The sequence below is a fragment of the Antechinus flavipes genome, chromosome 1 (assembly GCF_016432865.1).
Source record: "Antechinus flavipes isolate AdamAnt ecotype Samford, QLD, Australia chromosome 1, AdamAnt_v2, whole genome shotgun sequence".
NCBI classification, from domain to species: domain Eukaryota; kingdom Metazoa; phylum Chordata; class Mammalia; order Dasyuromorphia; family Dasyuridae; genus Antechinus; species Antechinus flavipes.
Window position 1 is genome coordinate 71,897,520 of NC_067398.1, and position 15,832 is coordinate 71,913,351.

General features: G+C 34.6%; 1 protein-coding gene across 1 annotated transcript in view; it reads right to left on the bottom strand.

Moving 5' to 3' along the window:
- Window positions 1–12,922, bottom strand: part of SPATA48 (spermatogenesis associated 48) — an 80,664-nt gene extending 67,742 nt beyond the window's left edge. The window contains exon 1 of the mRNA XM_051984338.1: window positions 12,203–12,922. Within this exon, the coding sequence (XP_051840298.1) occupies window positions 12,203–12,755 (553 nt within the window). The 5' untranslated portion in view covers window positions 12,756–12,922. The remainder of the gene's footprint in view (window positions 1–12,202) is intronic.
- Between the last annotated feature and the right edge of the window lie 2,910 nt (window positions 12,923–15,832).

Here is a 15,832-nt window from a genome sequence, read left to right on the forward strand (position 1 = left end):
ATATGGGAAGAATACATATAAAAGGAAAGGACTTGTCAGGAAGATGACTACAGAAAAGAATGGTCTTGAGCCGTGGGGCAGCAATCTACAACCTATGGGAGATAAATACTATGTGAACACTTACCAAATTGGAGAATATGGCTTCAGAGTTTGAAGTCCCTTAAATTCCAAGGCACTTAGAGGACATAGTTTCTGGAAGTCTGATTGTGATTAAAGAGAATACAGAATCTGAATTTCAATTTTGTTTAAAAGTAGTAAGAGGCTAGTGATAGATCTTGAACAATCAAAGACATACTCAAAGTTTTGATAGTATCTTGGATTTCCAGCCAAATCTATAACACAGTTTTAATTGGTAGAATGATTGTTTCTTGCCTCAGTGAGGAGAGCTGATTTGAGAACTTAGGACAGGAAAGATATCCTTCATTTTTCTTTGAGAAAAGACACATGGTTCTAGCCTCTGTCCAGGACATGGAGAGAGGTGGTGAGACTTTGAAAGTATAGACATGTAGGAGAAGCTAATTCTTCAATATATCCCTGATTTCCAGTTTGCTCCAAAAGAGATTTTGTCTTTTGGCTGAGATTTCCAAAAAAAAAATAAATAAAGTTCAAGTGACACACTTTTAAGTTTAAACAGAATTACCAAAATTTCCTCTATTACATTCCTCTGACTAGACAATCAATAGAATAATAAATAAAACCTCCATTTTTGGAGGTGTAAATATTCACTTCATAAATTTAATAAGTGAATTTCCCAAGCAGGTTAAAGCTGGCTTCAACTCAAGAGTCAAATATAGTTTTGAAGTTCTGAGCCTGAGTGATAAGTGAATTCAATGAAACTCTGTTAATTTTCTCCTAGAAATATTTCTCCCTTATGTCTGTTGACAGTACCACTAGCCTCCCAGGCTTCATTTTTTACTCTTCTTTACTCCACATTTCTTATCAATTGTTGACTTTTGCTATTTCTACTTTCACAACATCTCCCACTCACACAGTTACTACCTCTTGCTCAGATTATTACTGCAGGCTTCTAATGAATCTTTCTGTCCCACACTAATCTATTCTCCATACTGTTGCCCTATTGATTTTCCATAAAAGTTGTCTGTCAGTTTTCAATATGTACCTGAATCATCTCTTTTTCCTATTATCTATTTTCTGGGACATACATACACTTGTCTAAATACTAGTTATCTTTTTTGTTGTTATTATTTAGTCATTGTGACTTGTGACCACTGGAGTGGTTTTCCATTTCATTTTCCAGCTCATTTTACAGATGAGGAACTGAAACAAACAGGTTAAGTAAGTGACTTGCCCACAGTCATATATCTGATAAGTATCTGAAGGCATATTTGAAATCATGATGATGAGCCTTCCTGATTGCAAGCCCAGTGCTCTACCAACTGAGATACCTACTTTCCCCACTCATCCTTTAATCAATCAATCAATTAACAGACATTTTATCTTCTGGATAATGGATGATGGTCTTGTGTTGTTCTGGTCACTAATGGAGTGAAGCAGGAATATGGTCTCACTCTCTGGTTTTTTAGCATAATGTTTTCAAAAATGTTTTTAAACACCTTCAATAAGGATGAAAACAGCATCAAGGACAAGTATTGCATTTTTGGTAAATTATGTTGAAAAAGCTACAAGCCAAGACAAAACTGAAGAGGAAGAGTTAGTGAGTTGGGGAGGGGGTGGAGGGAGGGAGGGGAAAAATCGAAACATAAGCGAGTACAAGGGATAATGTTGTAAAAAATTACCCTGGCATGGATTCTGTCAATATAAAGTTATTATTAAATAAAATAAAATTAAAATTAAAAAAAAAAAAAGAGTGAGCGACTTTTTGTTTGCAGATGATTGTGTATTCAATGCAGCCTCTGAAGCTAATATGCAACAAAGTATGACTTAATTCTGTGCTACTTATGCTAATTTTGTCCTAACAATTAACATCAAGAAAACAGAGGTTGTCTACTGACTAATACTGATGAAGATGAAACCAGACAACCCATCCAGGTAAAGTGATGTAAACAAACTTAAATGGATTTACATTCTCTGGAAGAAATTCTAGAGAAAGACTCTTTTCATACACAAACCTATATGGTCCCACACCCTCAGGAAGCAGTAAGAAAGATACATTTACTTAAAAGACTATTTTTATGGAGAATAGAAGGCAAACACTCATATAAAGGGAAGAAGTGATACAATGATACTCTTAAGGTCTTTCTGAAGAACTCTGGAATAAATTGGGGAACATGGGACATGCTGGCACAGGACTTCCTAGCATGGCATGCCTACATTAAAGAAGAAGCAGGCTTCATTCTTTTCCTCATATCATACATAACTCCTCATAGCTGCCAAAATGATTTTTTTAAGAGGTTTGACTATGTCACCTATCTGTTCAATAAACTCCAATCTCTTTAAGGATCTCTAGCATAAAACAAACTTTTATGTGGCATTTCAAAGTCTCTATAACTTCATCCTTTACTATCTTTTCGGGTTTTTTTTTTTTTTTTTTTTTTTTTTTGGTTTGTTTTTTAATGTAATACCTCCCTCCATGCATTCTGTGGACCATCTATGATGATTTACTTGAATTTTCTCACACATTACAATGCTTTCTCTCTCCATATTCTTATACTGCTTGTTTTTGATATTGGTGATTCTTGCCTTCCTCTTAAAATCTTTGTATTTCTTAAAGAATTAGGCCAATGGGTACCACATTTTTCAGGAGGCCTTCCCCTCTATGGCTACTTTTTATCTATTTTGTGTTTATCCTATATGTAACAATTTATGTATGTGTTTTATTCCCAAATGGAATGTAAGTGCCTTGAAGCCATAGAATGTTTCTTCTTTTTCTTTTTATCCTCAGCACTTAGGCAAAGTTCCTGGCATATAGTAAGTACTTTATAAAGGCTTCATTGTTCCTTCACTCATTTTTAGTCGTCTTTAATTTTTCATGAATCCATTTTGGGTTTTGTTGACAAAGATGCTGAAGAGGTTTGCCATTTCCTTTTCCAGCTTATTTTACAATTGAGGAAATAGAGGAAAACAGGGTTAAGTGACTTGTCCAAGTCACACAGCAAATAAGTGTCTAAGGCCAGATTTAATTCAGGAAGATGAATCTTCCTGACTCTGGAACTAACACTTCTTCTAAGGCACCATCTAACTGCCTTCACAAATGCTTATTGATTGATTACTTCTGATATTATACTAAATTGTGTTGTATTTTCTTTCCTTTTTGTCATTTTGCAAGTTTATGTCTTATCGCTGAAATTAAATAGTAAGCTTCCTGAATTTTGGACTGTCTTTGTATCTTCCATTGAGCCCACTATAGGGTCAAAAATATAGTATGTATATTGTATTTCAATTTGACAGTCTTCCTTCCTCACCCCCTAACAACTTGGATCAAACATGTATTCCAGAGTAATAGCAATGATACTATTTGATGGATGTTTTTCCAGTTTATCTGTGATATCAAAGGAAAATCGAGTAACTTTTCCAAATCTCAGTTTCTCTGGCAGTCATTATTAATGTGAATGAGGACTTATAAGTCAACAATTATTTACTGTCTACTGATATTCTATGTGTGAATGATTTGACTTATAAACATTCTCAAATGAGATAGTGGAATTAGATATGATACCTTAAAATTCTAAAATTCAGAATTGCTCAATTGTATTAAATTTACCTTATTTTTGTGCATTTTTTTTCCTTTCCTAATTAGAGATGTTTGCTTACAAAATTAAAAAAAAATCTTTCAAAGATTCTTGGAACTATATTTTAAGTCCACTGGTTAGTGAGCTGTATCTCTAAAGTCAAAGACAATTGACAGTTGGTAGAAATCTGTATGTAGGTGGCCTGAGTTATGATTTACATAAATTTTAGTGGCTTCATAGTCCTTTTTGATTAGTAGAATATGAATTTACTTAAGAACTAATTAGCTTTGGATTTCTTTCCTCCCCTATTGTACATTTTAATTTCCTATTTTGACATCTGGCCATTACCACTGCTGAATATACTTAATCTTCCCCAAGATCTAAACTCTGATGGTTGTTGTTGTTCTCTGGTAAATACAGTTTACAGTAATTACACTGCCATCAACTTCTGCCTTGATGACAGATTTTAATCCATCACAGGAATATAAAACTTATTATAATCTTGTTCTACTGACAAGGATGAAACTCCCTTATCCTATTAATTTTAGGATGGGACAGTTTCTGATTTTGTTAATATTTCCAGTCTATTTCAAGGTTTGTCAACCAATCACTCAGTTAACAGAATAAGGTTAGAAGTTGAAGCTACATCAGAAAAGAATGTGGGAAAAACAGTGAAAAGCCCCCTTAATTATTAAAAAATATTTTAAAATTTGAATTATCATGATTGCAAATCCCAGAAGCTGATGAGAAGAAAATACAGAAGAAAGAGGTTAATTCAACATAAAGAATATATATATATATATATATATATATATATATATATATATATATGTAAACAACCCAATAAGTAAAGTTATCTAAAACCAAAATGGCTTTTTTAAGAAAAATTGTCAATTCTTCCTCATTGGAAGTCTTCAAGTGAAATTGTAATGCTGGAGAAACTGAGCAAGATAGAAATTAGAGAACAATTTAATAATTTATTAAATGGAGAGCTATATTGGGACCAAATGGATCCATGTTTGGTCCCAGGGCTGAATGAGACTATCGTCTTAAAGAATCCAGCAGTGAATGTCAGATACAAGAATCTTTTATAGGGTAACAAGAACAATGACATAATGGGGGAGGTACCTGGATGGGGATGACATAATGGGGGGGGGGGCACCTAGAATGACATAATGGGAGGTACTGGAGAGGTTCCTGATATTCTAATGATGTCTAAAATGGATAAAGACCTTTATCCCATCAAACATTAAGAGGGAATAATTATAGCTTGAGGTCTAAGATACAAGAAATTTATCCTATCAAACATTAAGAGGGAATGATTATAACCTGAGGCAGAGTAACTGAATGGGACAATTAGGGAAACTGGGTCAGAACATTAAAAGAGAACTGTGGCACAACAAAGTTAGATGATCATTCATAAGGGATATATTAGGATGCAGTAGACAGAATACATGATTTGGGGAGGAGATGACTAAATGATATAGTTCCATGTAAACTTTGTAAGTGTGCTGCTTCTTATCATCATGATGAAAACAAAGTGCTACATCAATTCCATTCTACCACTATTTTTCATAATGGTAATAATAGGCAACACACAAGCAGTATTGGTTTTGAAGGTTCAAACTATTTTTATCAGAAGATAAATTCCATTTAGAATCTCCTCTGCTGTCTTTTTCTAATGATTTACCATGATGTTTAAGTGACCTTTGGGTTCTTGTAGGCTATGGAAACTTCTGTCAAATTAGGTTTTGAATATATGACAGACTGTATAACTATGATCCAAGGACCAGTCTCATTTAAGTTAGAAAGGCTAATATTAAGGTTGTTGGTCAGTCAAAAAACATTTAAGTGCCTACTATGTGCTAACACATGCAACAAAAAGTAAGACATGTTCTGCCCTCAAGGAGCCTAATGGAGGAAACAATACTCCAACAACTATGATCAAATAAAGCATTTACAGGATAAACTGGAAATCACCACAGAGAGAAGGCATTAGAATTAAGGTTGACCATAGGGTAAACATTTTTTTTTAACCAGAAGAACTCTTGACAACTTACTAGGATGAATTACTAAATAGTTTTGCTATTGTTGCTAATAGTTCTTTTAGTTCATTCTGTCTTCTCAAAAAGGACCATGACATCATGGAAGTGATATCATTAATGTAATAAGGACTATGTGATCCCCTGATCTTTGTGTAGGGTTAGAAAACCCTAAATCTCCTGACAACCTCTCTCCACCCTTTCACTTAGCCTCAGGGAAACTCCCCAAATAATCCCCATACCCTTTCACCTGGCCTGGAGGAAATTCCCAAAATAATCCCCACTTTCAATTCATTTGGAGATCCTGGCCTGAGAAATAATCTCCATCTATTATTGACCTAGAAATTACTCCCTCAATTCATTTAGAGATGATCCCTAGCCTCAGGCCACAGAAAGCTAAATAAAATTGAATCCTATAATCCCAATCTTTGCAGCTAATCAGGAGCCCACTGAGAGAAAGAACTGCTAAGAGTCAATTAAATCCTTGTTTGCCAAAACCTAATTTGGATATTAGGACTGAATTCTTTCACAAAACCTGTGATACTGACCTGGGGACCCTCAAACACTATTGGGGTGTCTCACCCCTCAACACCATGACATGCAAGTGAATTGGATTGAAGTGTTGTGCCACAGTTCCCTTTTGATGTCCTGACCTAGTTTCCCCATTGTCTTTAGTTACTCTACCTCAGGTTATAACCTTTCCCTCTTAATGTTTGATGAGATAAAAGTCTACCTCAGTTGTTCTGCCCCAAAACCCCAGGCTATAATCATTCCCTCTTAAATGGTTGATGAGATAAAGGTTTTATAACTTTAGGTTATAGACATTCCTTCTTAATGTTTGACAGGATAAAGGTTTATCCATTTTAGATGTCATTAGAATATCAGTAACCTCCCTCCATTATGTCATCCTAGGGGCCTCCCCCCCATAAGGTTATCTCCATCCACGTACCTCCCCCATTATATCATTGCTTTTGTTATCCTATAAAAGAACTTGCCCTCTGATACTGGATCAAACATGGATCCAGTTCCATTGGTTTCAGTATCTCTCTCCATTTAATAAACTATTGAATTGGTCTCTAATCTCTGACTTGCTCAGTTTCTCCGGCATTACAGAAGTGAGGGAAGGCTGTTCAAGGTCACTTGCTACATTTTCATTTCCAAAGCCATCTGGCCAGATATAGGAGATATCTGACCCTGGATCAAAGAGACCTAGGCCTTTTTAAGCTAAAGTCTTCCAGAGGTCTCAGTATGACTGAGGCCATACCTATTCAGAGATTAAGGTTAGATGGAAATTGAGGCAAAGAATGATCTCTTTCACCAAGTCCAAAAAAAAAAAAAAAATCTAAATAAATGAATCTGAGAGGGGAAGATTCTCTGGATTTCTGGTCAAAGTAGAAATGACTGCTATTTACATTCATTCTTGAGTCTTTCAGCGCCCAAGAAATGACCACTTGGGGGTTGGCCTGGGACTTATTGTTGGGCAATCCATAAGAGTCTGGGAGACTTCTAAAAAAGTTATGAATTTATAACTATCAAATATTTTAATGCCGGAGAAACTGAGCAAAGCAGAGATTAGAGACCAATTTAATAGTTTATTAAACGGAGAGATATACTGGGACCAAATGGATCCATGGTTGGTCCCAAGGCTGAATGAAACTATTATCTCAAAGAATCCAGCCCTGGGTATTGGGACAGCAAGATTTTTATAGGTTAACAACAACAATGATATAATGGGGGAGATACCTGGATGGGGATAACTTAATAGGGGGAGGCACCTAGAATGACACAATGGAGGGAAGTACTGGAGAGGCTCCTGATATTCTAATGATATCTAAAATGGATAGACCTTTATCCTGTCAAACATTAAGAAGCAATGATTATAGTCTAAAGATATAAAACCTTTATCTCATCAAACATTAAGAGGAAAAGGTTATAACCTGAGGAAGAGTAACTAAATAGGAAAATTGAAGAAACTGGGTCAGGACATTAAAAGGGAACTATGGTATAACTATATAAGGTATATTTCTACAAAAGTTCTATACAGGTATGTCATTGCAGTCTAGAAGCCACTCTATATTTTCAAAAAGATACTAATGGAGTCCAAAGTCTGAAAGGTTCTACATGCTCACAGCAAGGCAATTTGGCTTCTCATCCCTATGATATATATATATTGCCTAATCAATTCCCATAAGGTCTCCCTTTCTCCTGTTTAAATGATTTGTTCCAAATTCCTTAAATTTCCCTAAAATGCTAATTTCTCTAACCTCTTTTCTATTGTGGAGTCTTCTTGGGCTTTTCAAATGTATTCTTTTTAAACTGGTGGCCTCTCTTTTGGCTACTAGTAAGCTGTGTTATTTAGCAATGAAATTCTGAAATGTAATTGATGTGGGGATCTCTGAAACTGTCTCTCTCTGACTTTGGAGGCGAACCATGAGGTAAAGCACTTGAGAACTCCGTGGAGAGGAGAAACTCCTTGAACTCTCCCCTGAGAAAGACCAGCCCTAGGGAATCAACGTAAAGTGGTTTCATTCTGTTTATCTTGGTGGGACTAGTAGAGTCCAGGACCACTCCTACTTAGCCTGAGCTAGAGATCTAGATTTCTGTGGACCTCTATTGAGTTGGAGATTAGTCTAGGAACACTCATTCAATTGAAAAATTTCTATTCAATTCTTGAAGATTTCTGTATGATTTCAACTCAAAATGCACCCAGCCCCTAGCTAACATTTCAAATTGTAGAAAGAGGCAACTTGGGGTACTCCCTTGCAGAGGGGCAAAAGCAGGGATTTTGCCAAGGAACTGCTCTCTCTCTCTCTGCTTGGCATAGCTACCTTTGAGGACCTTCTGCCAGCTAAGAAAACATTCTCTTTTCAGCATTAACCCCTCTCTATCTCTCTCATTTATTTCCCTAACAGGACCACACCCCTCTTTATCTCTCTGTTGGGATTTCTCTGCTAGGATCTTTATCTTTCTCTTTGCCAGAACTCCTCTGCTAGACTTTTACTTTTCTGTTGGGGCCTTGTCATGAAGGAAGTCAGTCTTCCTAGCAAAGGCCAACTTCTTATGACAATAAATTTCTTTTTGCCAGTCTAACTTTTGGGTTCATAAATTCTTTTACAAAGGACCTGCACTGACCAGAAGGGGTTCCCACAACTCTCTATCTTGTGGCAAACCTCATCATAATGATTATTTCTTTTGGAATTTTAAGCTTTAGATTTTTCTACCATCAGTTATCTGTGGACCTTATCAATCCATATTTTGATATTGATTTTCAAAACTTTGGGTCAAATTGTTTGTATTAATTTCAGTCCTGTGGACCTTAGGATTTGTAATCATTTTTTCCTCCTAGATGAGGTCCAGAGTTACTAGGTGGGGTTGGCAGAGAGAGCCTCAAGTAATGATAAAATTATCCCTTGAGGCAAGCAGGGAAGAGGACTAATGGAGATCAGTTTAATCTTAAAGTCCTACCTTCATGAAGGTCATGGGTGGCCCCATCTTTTTATATCCAGTTGGAAATCCAAGTTATATCAAACTTCTAGAGTTAAATTTCCCTAATAAATAGGTCTACAGCCCAAGCCATCTTTGCTGAACCCCTTTGGATTAATCCCACCATGACAGAGTTCTGTTTCATGGTATCTTTCTCCTCATTCCTCCCCTATGTCTCATGGTGTCTTTCTCCTTCTTATAACTAACAAACTTTTTTAGGATGCTAAATTTCTCTATTGATTTATCTTGTCAGTTAAGGGCATATTTCTATCTCATGGAATATATATCCTTTCCTTGGTTTAATTATGAGTTCCACTAGAGAATTTGTCTGTTCCATTGTTAACTGTTAAAACCACTTTCCTGTCTAATTATATGCTCTCCCAACTCTTTCATATTTACTAGTCCTGGTGTTTAGTTTATCTCTTCATTTTGTCTATAGCCTTTTTTTCCCTAAATCAACCTATCTTTTGCCAAAGAAAATGGCCATTTTTCATTCTTCACATGACTGAACCCCAACATTTGGTGGCTATATCAATCTCATCATTTTGTACTCAACTGCAAATACATCATTTGGCTAGGAATTCTTACCCTAGACACATTATATGCAACCTCCTCTTGAAGATCAGTCATTTCAAGTTGTATAAAATCCATGTATTCTTTCAAATTTTTGACCTTTTCCTTTTGTCAAATTTTCTTTCACTTTATGATTTAGAAATATTTCATTCTCTTTTTCTGAGCCTCTTAATTTGGAGAGATTTGCATCATGTGTTTTATTGTTTATTCTGTTGTTAATCTTTGAAAGCTCTTATTTTCAATTTAGTTTTTTAAAAGGTTTTATATATTTTTGAGTGATTCTGGAATTTATTGTCAATTCACAATCTCACAGTTATACTTAGAATTAATTTTTTTTTGCTTTTTCATAAGAATCTTTTGGTTTGCTTTTCTTTAATTATATGTATTTCATTGTAACCTTTTTGGAAGTTCTTGTCCCTTATTCTATTTTTATTAATTCCTATGCTGCTGTGTTTCTTTAGAGCTAGGCCTGAATTTTTTTTTTTAATTAAAGCTTTTTATTTTTCAAAATATGTGTGGACAATTCTTCAACATTAGCACTTGCAAAACCCTGTGTTCTAATTCCCACCTCCTTCCCCATGCCCTCCCCTAAATGACAAGTATGTTAAGCATGGTAGAAATATATATTAAATCCAATATATGCATATAGTTACATAATTATTGTGCAGCACAAGAAAAAAAAGTGAAGCAAAATAAAATGCAAGCAAACAACAACAAAAAGAGGGAAAATGCTTGTTGTTGTGAACCACATTCAATTCCCATTGTCCTCTTTTTGAGTGTACATGGCTCTCTTCATCACTGAACAACTAGAACTGGTTTGAATCATCTCATTGTTGAAGAGATAGGCCTAAGTCTAACCTTTTTCTCTTGGGTATTTTGTTCTTGTCTTTATCCTGGACTTTTCTATTCCTGGTAGTCTTGAATCAGATTTCCCAACTCACTGTCTTCTCTTACTTCTTTGATATGGCAAATATATTGTCTCCTGTATAGAATACTGGGAGTGGCAGAGTGTGTACCTATTAATTCTCTGCCACCTGTAAAATCTTCCAGGAGAGACTTGACTGTCAGTTTTGCCCTATTGAATCCAATCCTGTCCTTGTAATAGCAGTATCTACTTTCTATCATATGATGGGCACAGGAACATTATTTTCTGCCCCTAATATGTTATTTATTGAGGGAAGGGGCTGATTCAAAACAAGTAACTGCCCTAGACTTGCTTAGGTAAAGGCTACCATAGTCCACTTTTAACATAGACTGTCAAATTGTTTGAATTGGCTGTACCTTTCCCAGAACATAGTACAATTGGAGACATTTATGAAATTTTAGTGAAAGCTTTAAGTAGTACAGTTTTCTGCTACTATATCAGTAGGCTTTATATAAAAAGTAGATATGTTTTGTCTTCTCTTATTGATGCAGGCTTAATTGCCATGGCTTCAGAGAATTTTTTTCTTGTAGGTTTGAGTATTATTTTTCTCATTCCTCCCCTTTATTTATAAATTCCTCCAAAAGGGAGGAATAGGTTTTGTAATCACATGTCAGAACAAAAAAGATTATTCTATATGAAACTATGAACCATTTTATGTAACTTCAAAAAATTCTATGTTACTTTCAAAATTATCCTATATAACTAAAATTCTTTCTGAATTTCAAAAACCCTCTTTTTTTTTTTAAATCATAATTGCTAACCTCTTGGCCCTTCTTGATCTCTCCTTCCCAATTAATACATAAATAAAAATTTGCCTTTCCCTGCATCTCCAGTGCTTAATATAGTACATGGAACTTAGATAAACTTAACAAATGCTTATCAATTGGTTGAAAACAATTAATGAACCTTGTTAGATACATGAATGCCTATTTTTAGTTTTCTTAATTTTCAAATATATATTACTTTCTCCCATTTCAGTTCTTCCAAGATGATATGATCTAAGCAGAGATGTAGTCACTGCCCTTCTGGCCTGGTCTACGAGCACTCACAAGGACCCTCTTCCAATCTGGAACCATGATCAGGGACCCCGCTCCTCTTTAGCCACAAGCTCTAGTGTATTAGTCATTCTCTTCATCCTCAGATTTATAATGCCCTTTGATATTAACCACATTATAATTTGTATATGGTTTATACAATAGAATATTAGTTATATTACCACTGATTTTATAACCTAGAATACAATTTTTTGTCTTAAGAGCTATATTTTACTATCATCAATCTCTTAATTTCTGAATATTATATTCACACACACATTACATATATATATATGGCAACAGCCAATTCAAACAACTTGACGGTCTGTGTTAAAAGTGGACTATGGTAGCCTTTACCTAAGCTATATATATATATATATATATATATATATATATATATATATATATATATATATATATATATATATATATATATATATATATTACCCCTTTCTCTCATTCTGTAGCTAAAAAAAAAGCTGCTTTTTTATTTACCTCCAAGTCTGGCTCTCATGACAGCATCAGATGTTTTCGTGGAATTCCATCTTGTGTTCTCATTTATCTCTTCTAATAGTGTTGTTCGCTTTTTAATTTCTTTCTTTAATCCCTTTTCTGTTAAAGGAATTTGTTGTTGAGGCTTCACATCAATGTAATTTGCTAAGTTTGGGATGCTTTTGCCAACTCCAGGCAATAAATTAGCATCACCTCCTGCACTTATAAATCCTGAACAAGGATCACCCAATGACATTTCTTTTCGATGTGGAAATAAGGCAAAATCTTTCCCAGGAGGTGGGGGATATGGACAGTATAAGTGATAGTCTGGCTGGCCAGGAGAAGGATAAGGGTGAAATTTTAGGAAAGCACGACTGTCTTTCTCTTCAAAACTGCTAAATATATGTCTGTCCTCACGTCCTCTCACAAAGGGCATCTCCATTTTTTTAAGGAGATGACAGTAGTGAGTGTAATCCATTTTCCTCAGTGGTACTTTCACTGCTTTGATGGGAGGCTCAGGGATAGTGATCTGTCCTTGTTTATGATCTGATGTCATTTTGGTTTTTAAAATGTTTTAATGACCACAATTTAAAATAAAAACTTTATAAACTCTTTCCCAATAAATAAAAATTAGAATTTGTCTAGAATAAAAATTTGTTCATGCTTCTAAATTGCAGTATAGTTTGAATTGCTTTAAAGAGGGGAAAAATGGTTTGTCCTACAGCTTTTCCCTGTCCTCAAGATAGTCAGTTATGTAGAAGAACTTGGCTGCAGAAAGAATTATGAGTTACTTTGTTGCTTGGCAACAGTAAAACATTGACTGAATGTTTTTATACTGAAATAAATTTTATATATCATAATATAATTTCTGGGGGAAAAGAAACAATTAGCTTTTGTTAATAATACTTCTGTCATAGCATCTTTACCAGACCCCATGAAGATGTTTTCTCTTTCAAAAAAATTTTAGTTTAATTATAACTATAACATTGATATTATATGAGAAATATAAATCAAACTATGCAAGTTACTTGTCAGATTAAATATAAATTAAAATATTCCAAGCATCTACTTGTCACGGTAATTGGGATCAAGTAATTGTCTCATATATACTAATTGTGTGAACCTAGGAAAATCATTTAACCTATCTACCTCAGTTTCCTCATCTGTAAAATATGGGGAATAATAGGGGAGGATAAAATGATTTAATAATAAAATTATTAAAGTGCTTCACAAATCATAAAGCCTATAATATGCTATCTATCTGTACCTGAATAATATGAACTTTGAAAAAGTTAGTTATGCTTGATATACTCAATAGAAAAATTGAGATGTATTCTTAACTCCTCTAAAGATTTATTTCTCTACTTATCCTAGATGAAAATCCCCCCGAGTTCACTAATGAAAATATTCTTGCAGAACTTGACTTTGAGGTCTTGCAGCACTGAGTTAGAAAGGAGAATAAAGTTAGGGATTGTTATTCAGAAAAAATATATATAAGATTGAGAGAACACAGAAAGTTTAGATCTTCAATATTCCCCTCAAAAATAATACAAAAATATCAAAAAATTAAATGGGTAGAAAAATCTGAGGACTTTTTGGAGGGATATTCAGATAAATGATCAAATGAAATTATCAATGCAATATTAAAATAAAAACAATTGAGAGAATTGAAGACAGAATTGATAGAGGAAAATGAATTCAAATAATTTCTACAGAGATATCTTAAAGAAAATTTATTTCGTTAGAATAGTTAGTGGACACATTGTAGGAATTGACCCTCCAATGCCTTGCCCCCTCATTTCTCTCCCAGGTCCTTTTCCATCACTAACAACTTTTTCAGCTGAGAAATTTTGCTTCATATTTTTTAGGAAAAAAACTGAAGCCATTCTATATGATCTTTCTTTCCTGTCTTCTTTAATTCCTGTCACTCAAGTATCTTCTACCTCTATGTTTTTCTTTACTCCATCTCACATGATTATATTGGACCTACTCCTTATTAAGAATAACCTCTTTACTTAAGTGACTGCTTCCATTCCTTCACAATCTAAGCGCAATCATCTTTCTAGCCTCATTACACAGTATCCCTCTTTCCATGTTCTCTGAAGCCAATAAATTGGTCTTCTCTTTGCTTCTCACACAAGGTCTTCCAACTTTCATCTCTGTGCTTTTGCACTGACCTTCTTCCATGACTGGAATGTACTTTCTTCCTCACTCCCTATTTCTTCTACATGGAGTCTTTCCTGATCTCTTCACTCTTTACACACTCCTTTCAAATTATCTTGTAGTAAACTACCTGGTATTTAATTTATATTTATTTTGGATATGCTTATTTAATTTCACTCAATAGAATGCAAACTCTTCAAAGATAGACATTATTGTTATTTGTATGCTCTTTAGGAAGATATAGCAAATGTAGAATTGTTCGTTAGGAAGGTCACTTTGATACCTGAGTGGAGAATGATTTGGAGTAGAGAAAGATTTATGACAGGGAAAGCAACCATCAATCTATAGTAATAGTCCAAGAATGAGGTGATAAGCCAAGGTAATGTTAAAGGAAAGAAGGAGCCTATGTGAGAAATGTTAAGAATATTAAATAGACAAGCTATGGAAACAGATTGGATATTGAGGGTGGAAGAAAGTAATGGGTCAAAGGTGATATATAGGTTTCAAGTCCAGGTGATTATGATGATAGAGTATGGAGGGAGGATGGATTTTCAGGAAAATATGAGATCTATTTCGGACATAATGAATTCAAGATGTTAATGGTTAGCTGGAGGGAGATATTCAGTAGGGAATAGGTCCTGTAAGACTGGATTTCTAGACAGAAATCAACAGTCATCTGCTTTAGGCATCCCATCTTTTCCAAAAGATTGCACCTTCTAACATCCCCATTCTTTCAATCTCTCCCTGTTCCTTCTTTCCTACTGCCTACAGACATGTTCATGTCTCCCCCAGGAATCTTGGTTGGCACTAGGTATACAAATATTTGACAATTGAAAAACAAAATAAAAACGAACCAGTTCCTGCCATTATCTGTGTTATTTGACACAAAGAGATTTAAAGGGAGAAAGAAGATTTTGGGGTTCATGGGAGAAATAGTAGAAAAACAAAGGAGACAGAAAATGCTTTAGAATAATACAGCCACACTTATTTTTAAATAAGGTCAAGGTACACTTGTGAAAAATGTGAAGGCATTGGATCTGCAGTTGGAGGACCTGGATTAGAGGCACAGCTCTGCAATTTAGGGCCCATATCACTTGGAGCAAGACACATTTTTTTTTTTTTTTAATCTCAGTTTCTTCATCTGTCAAATGAAGGGATTGGAGTAATTACTTCTAAGGGTGTCTTCTCCTTTCCCATTTTCCTCTTCCCACAATGTGAGAAGTCCTTTCCTAAGAGTTTCCTAAGAGTTTGAAAGAGCTTGAAAGTATCCCTTCCTATATAATCTCTTAAAATCCTTAACTTTCTTCAAGACTCATTTCCACATTCCATTTATAGTTCTACAGGAAATTTTTCTGGAGCTCCCAGTTATACTCACTTCTTAAGTTTATCATGGATATATTTAATTGTTTGTGATATATTGCAATTTCATTATAATTACTTTCTTTCTATCTATTTTCATTTTGTATTTGC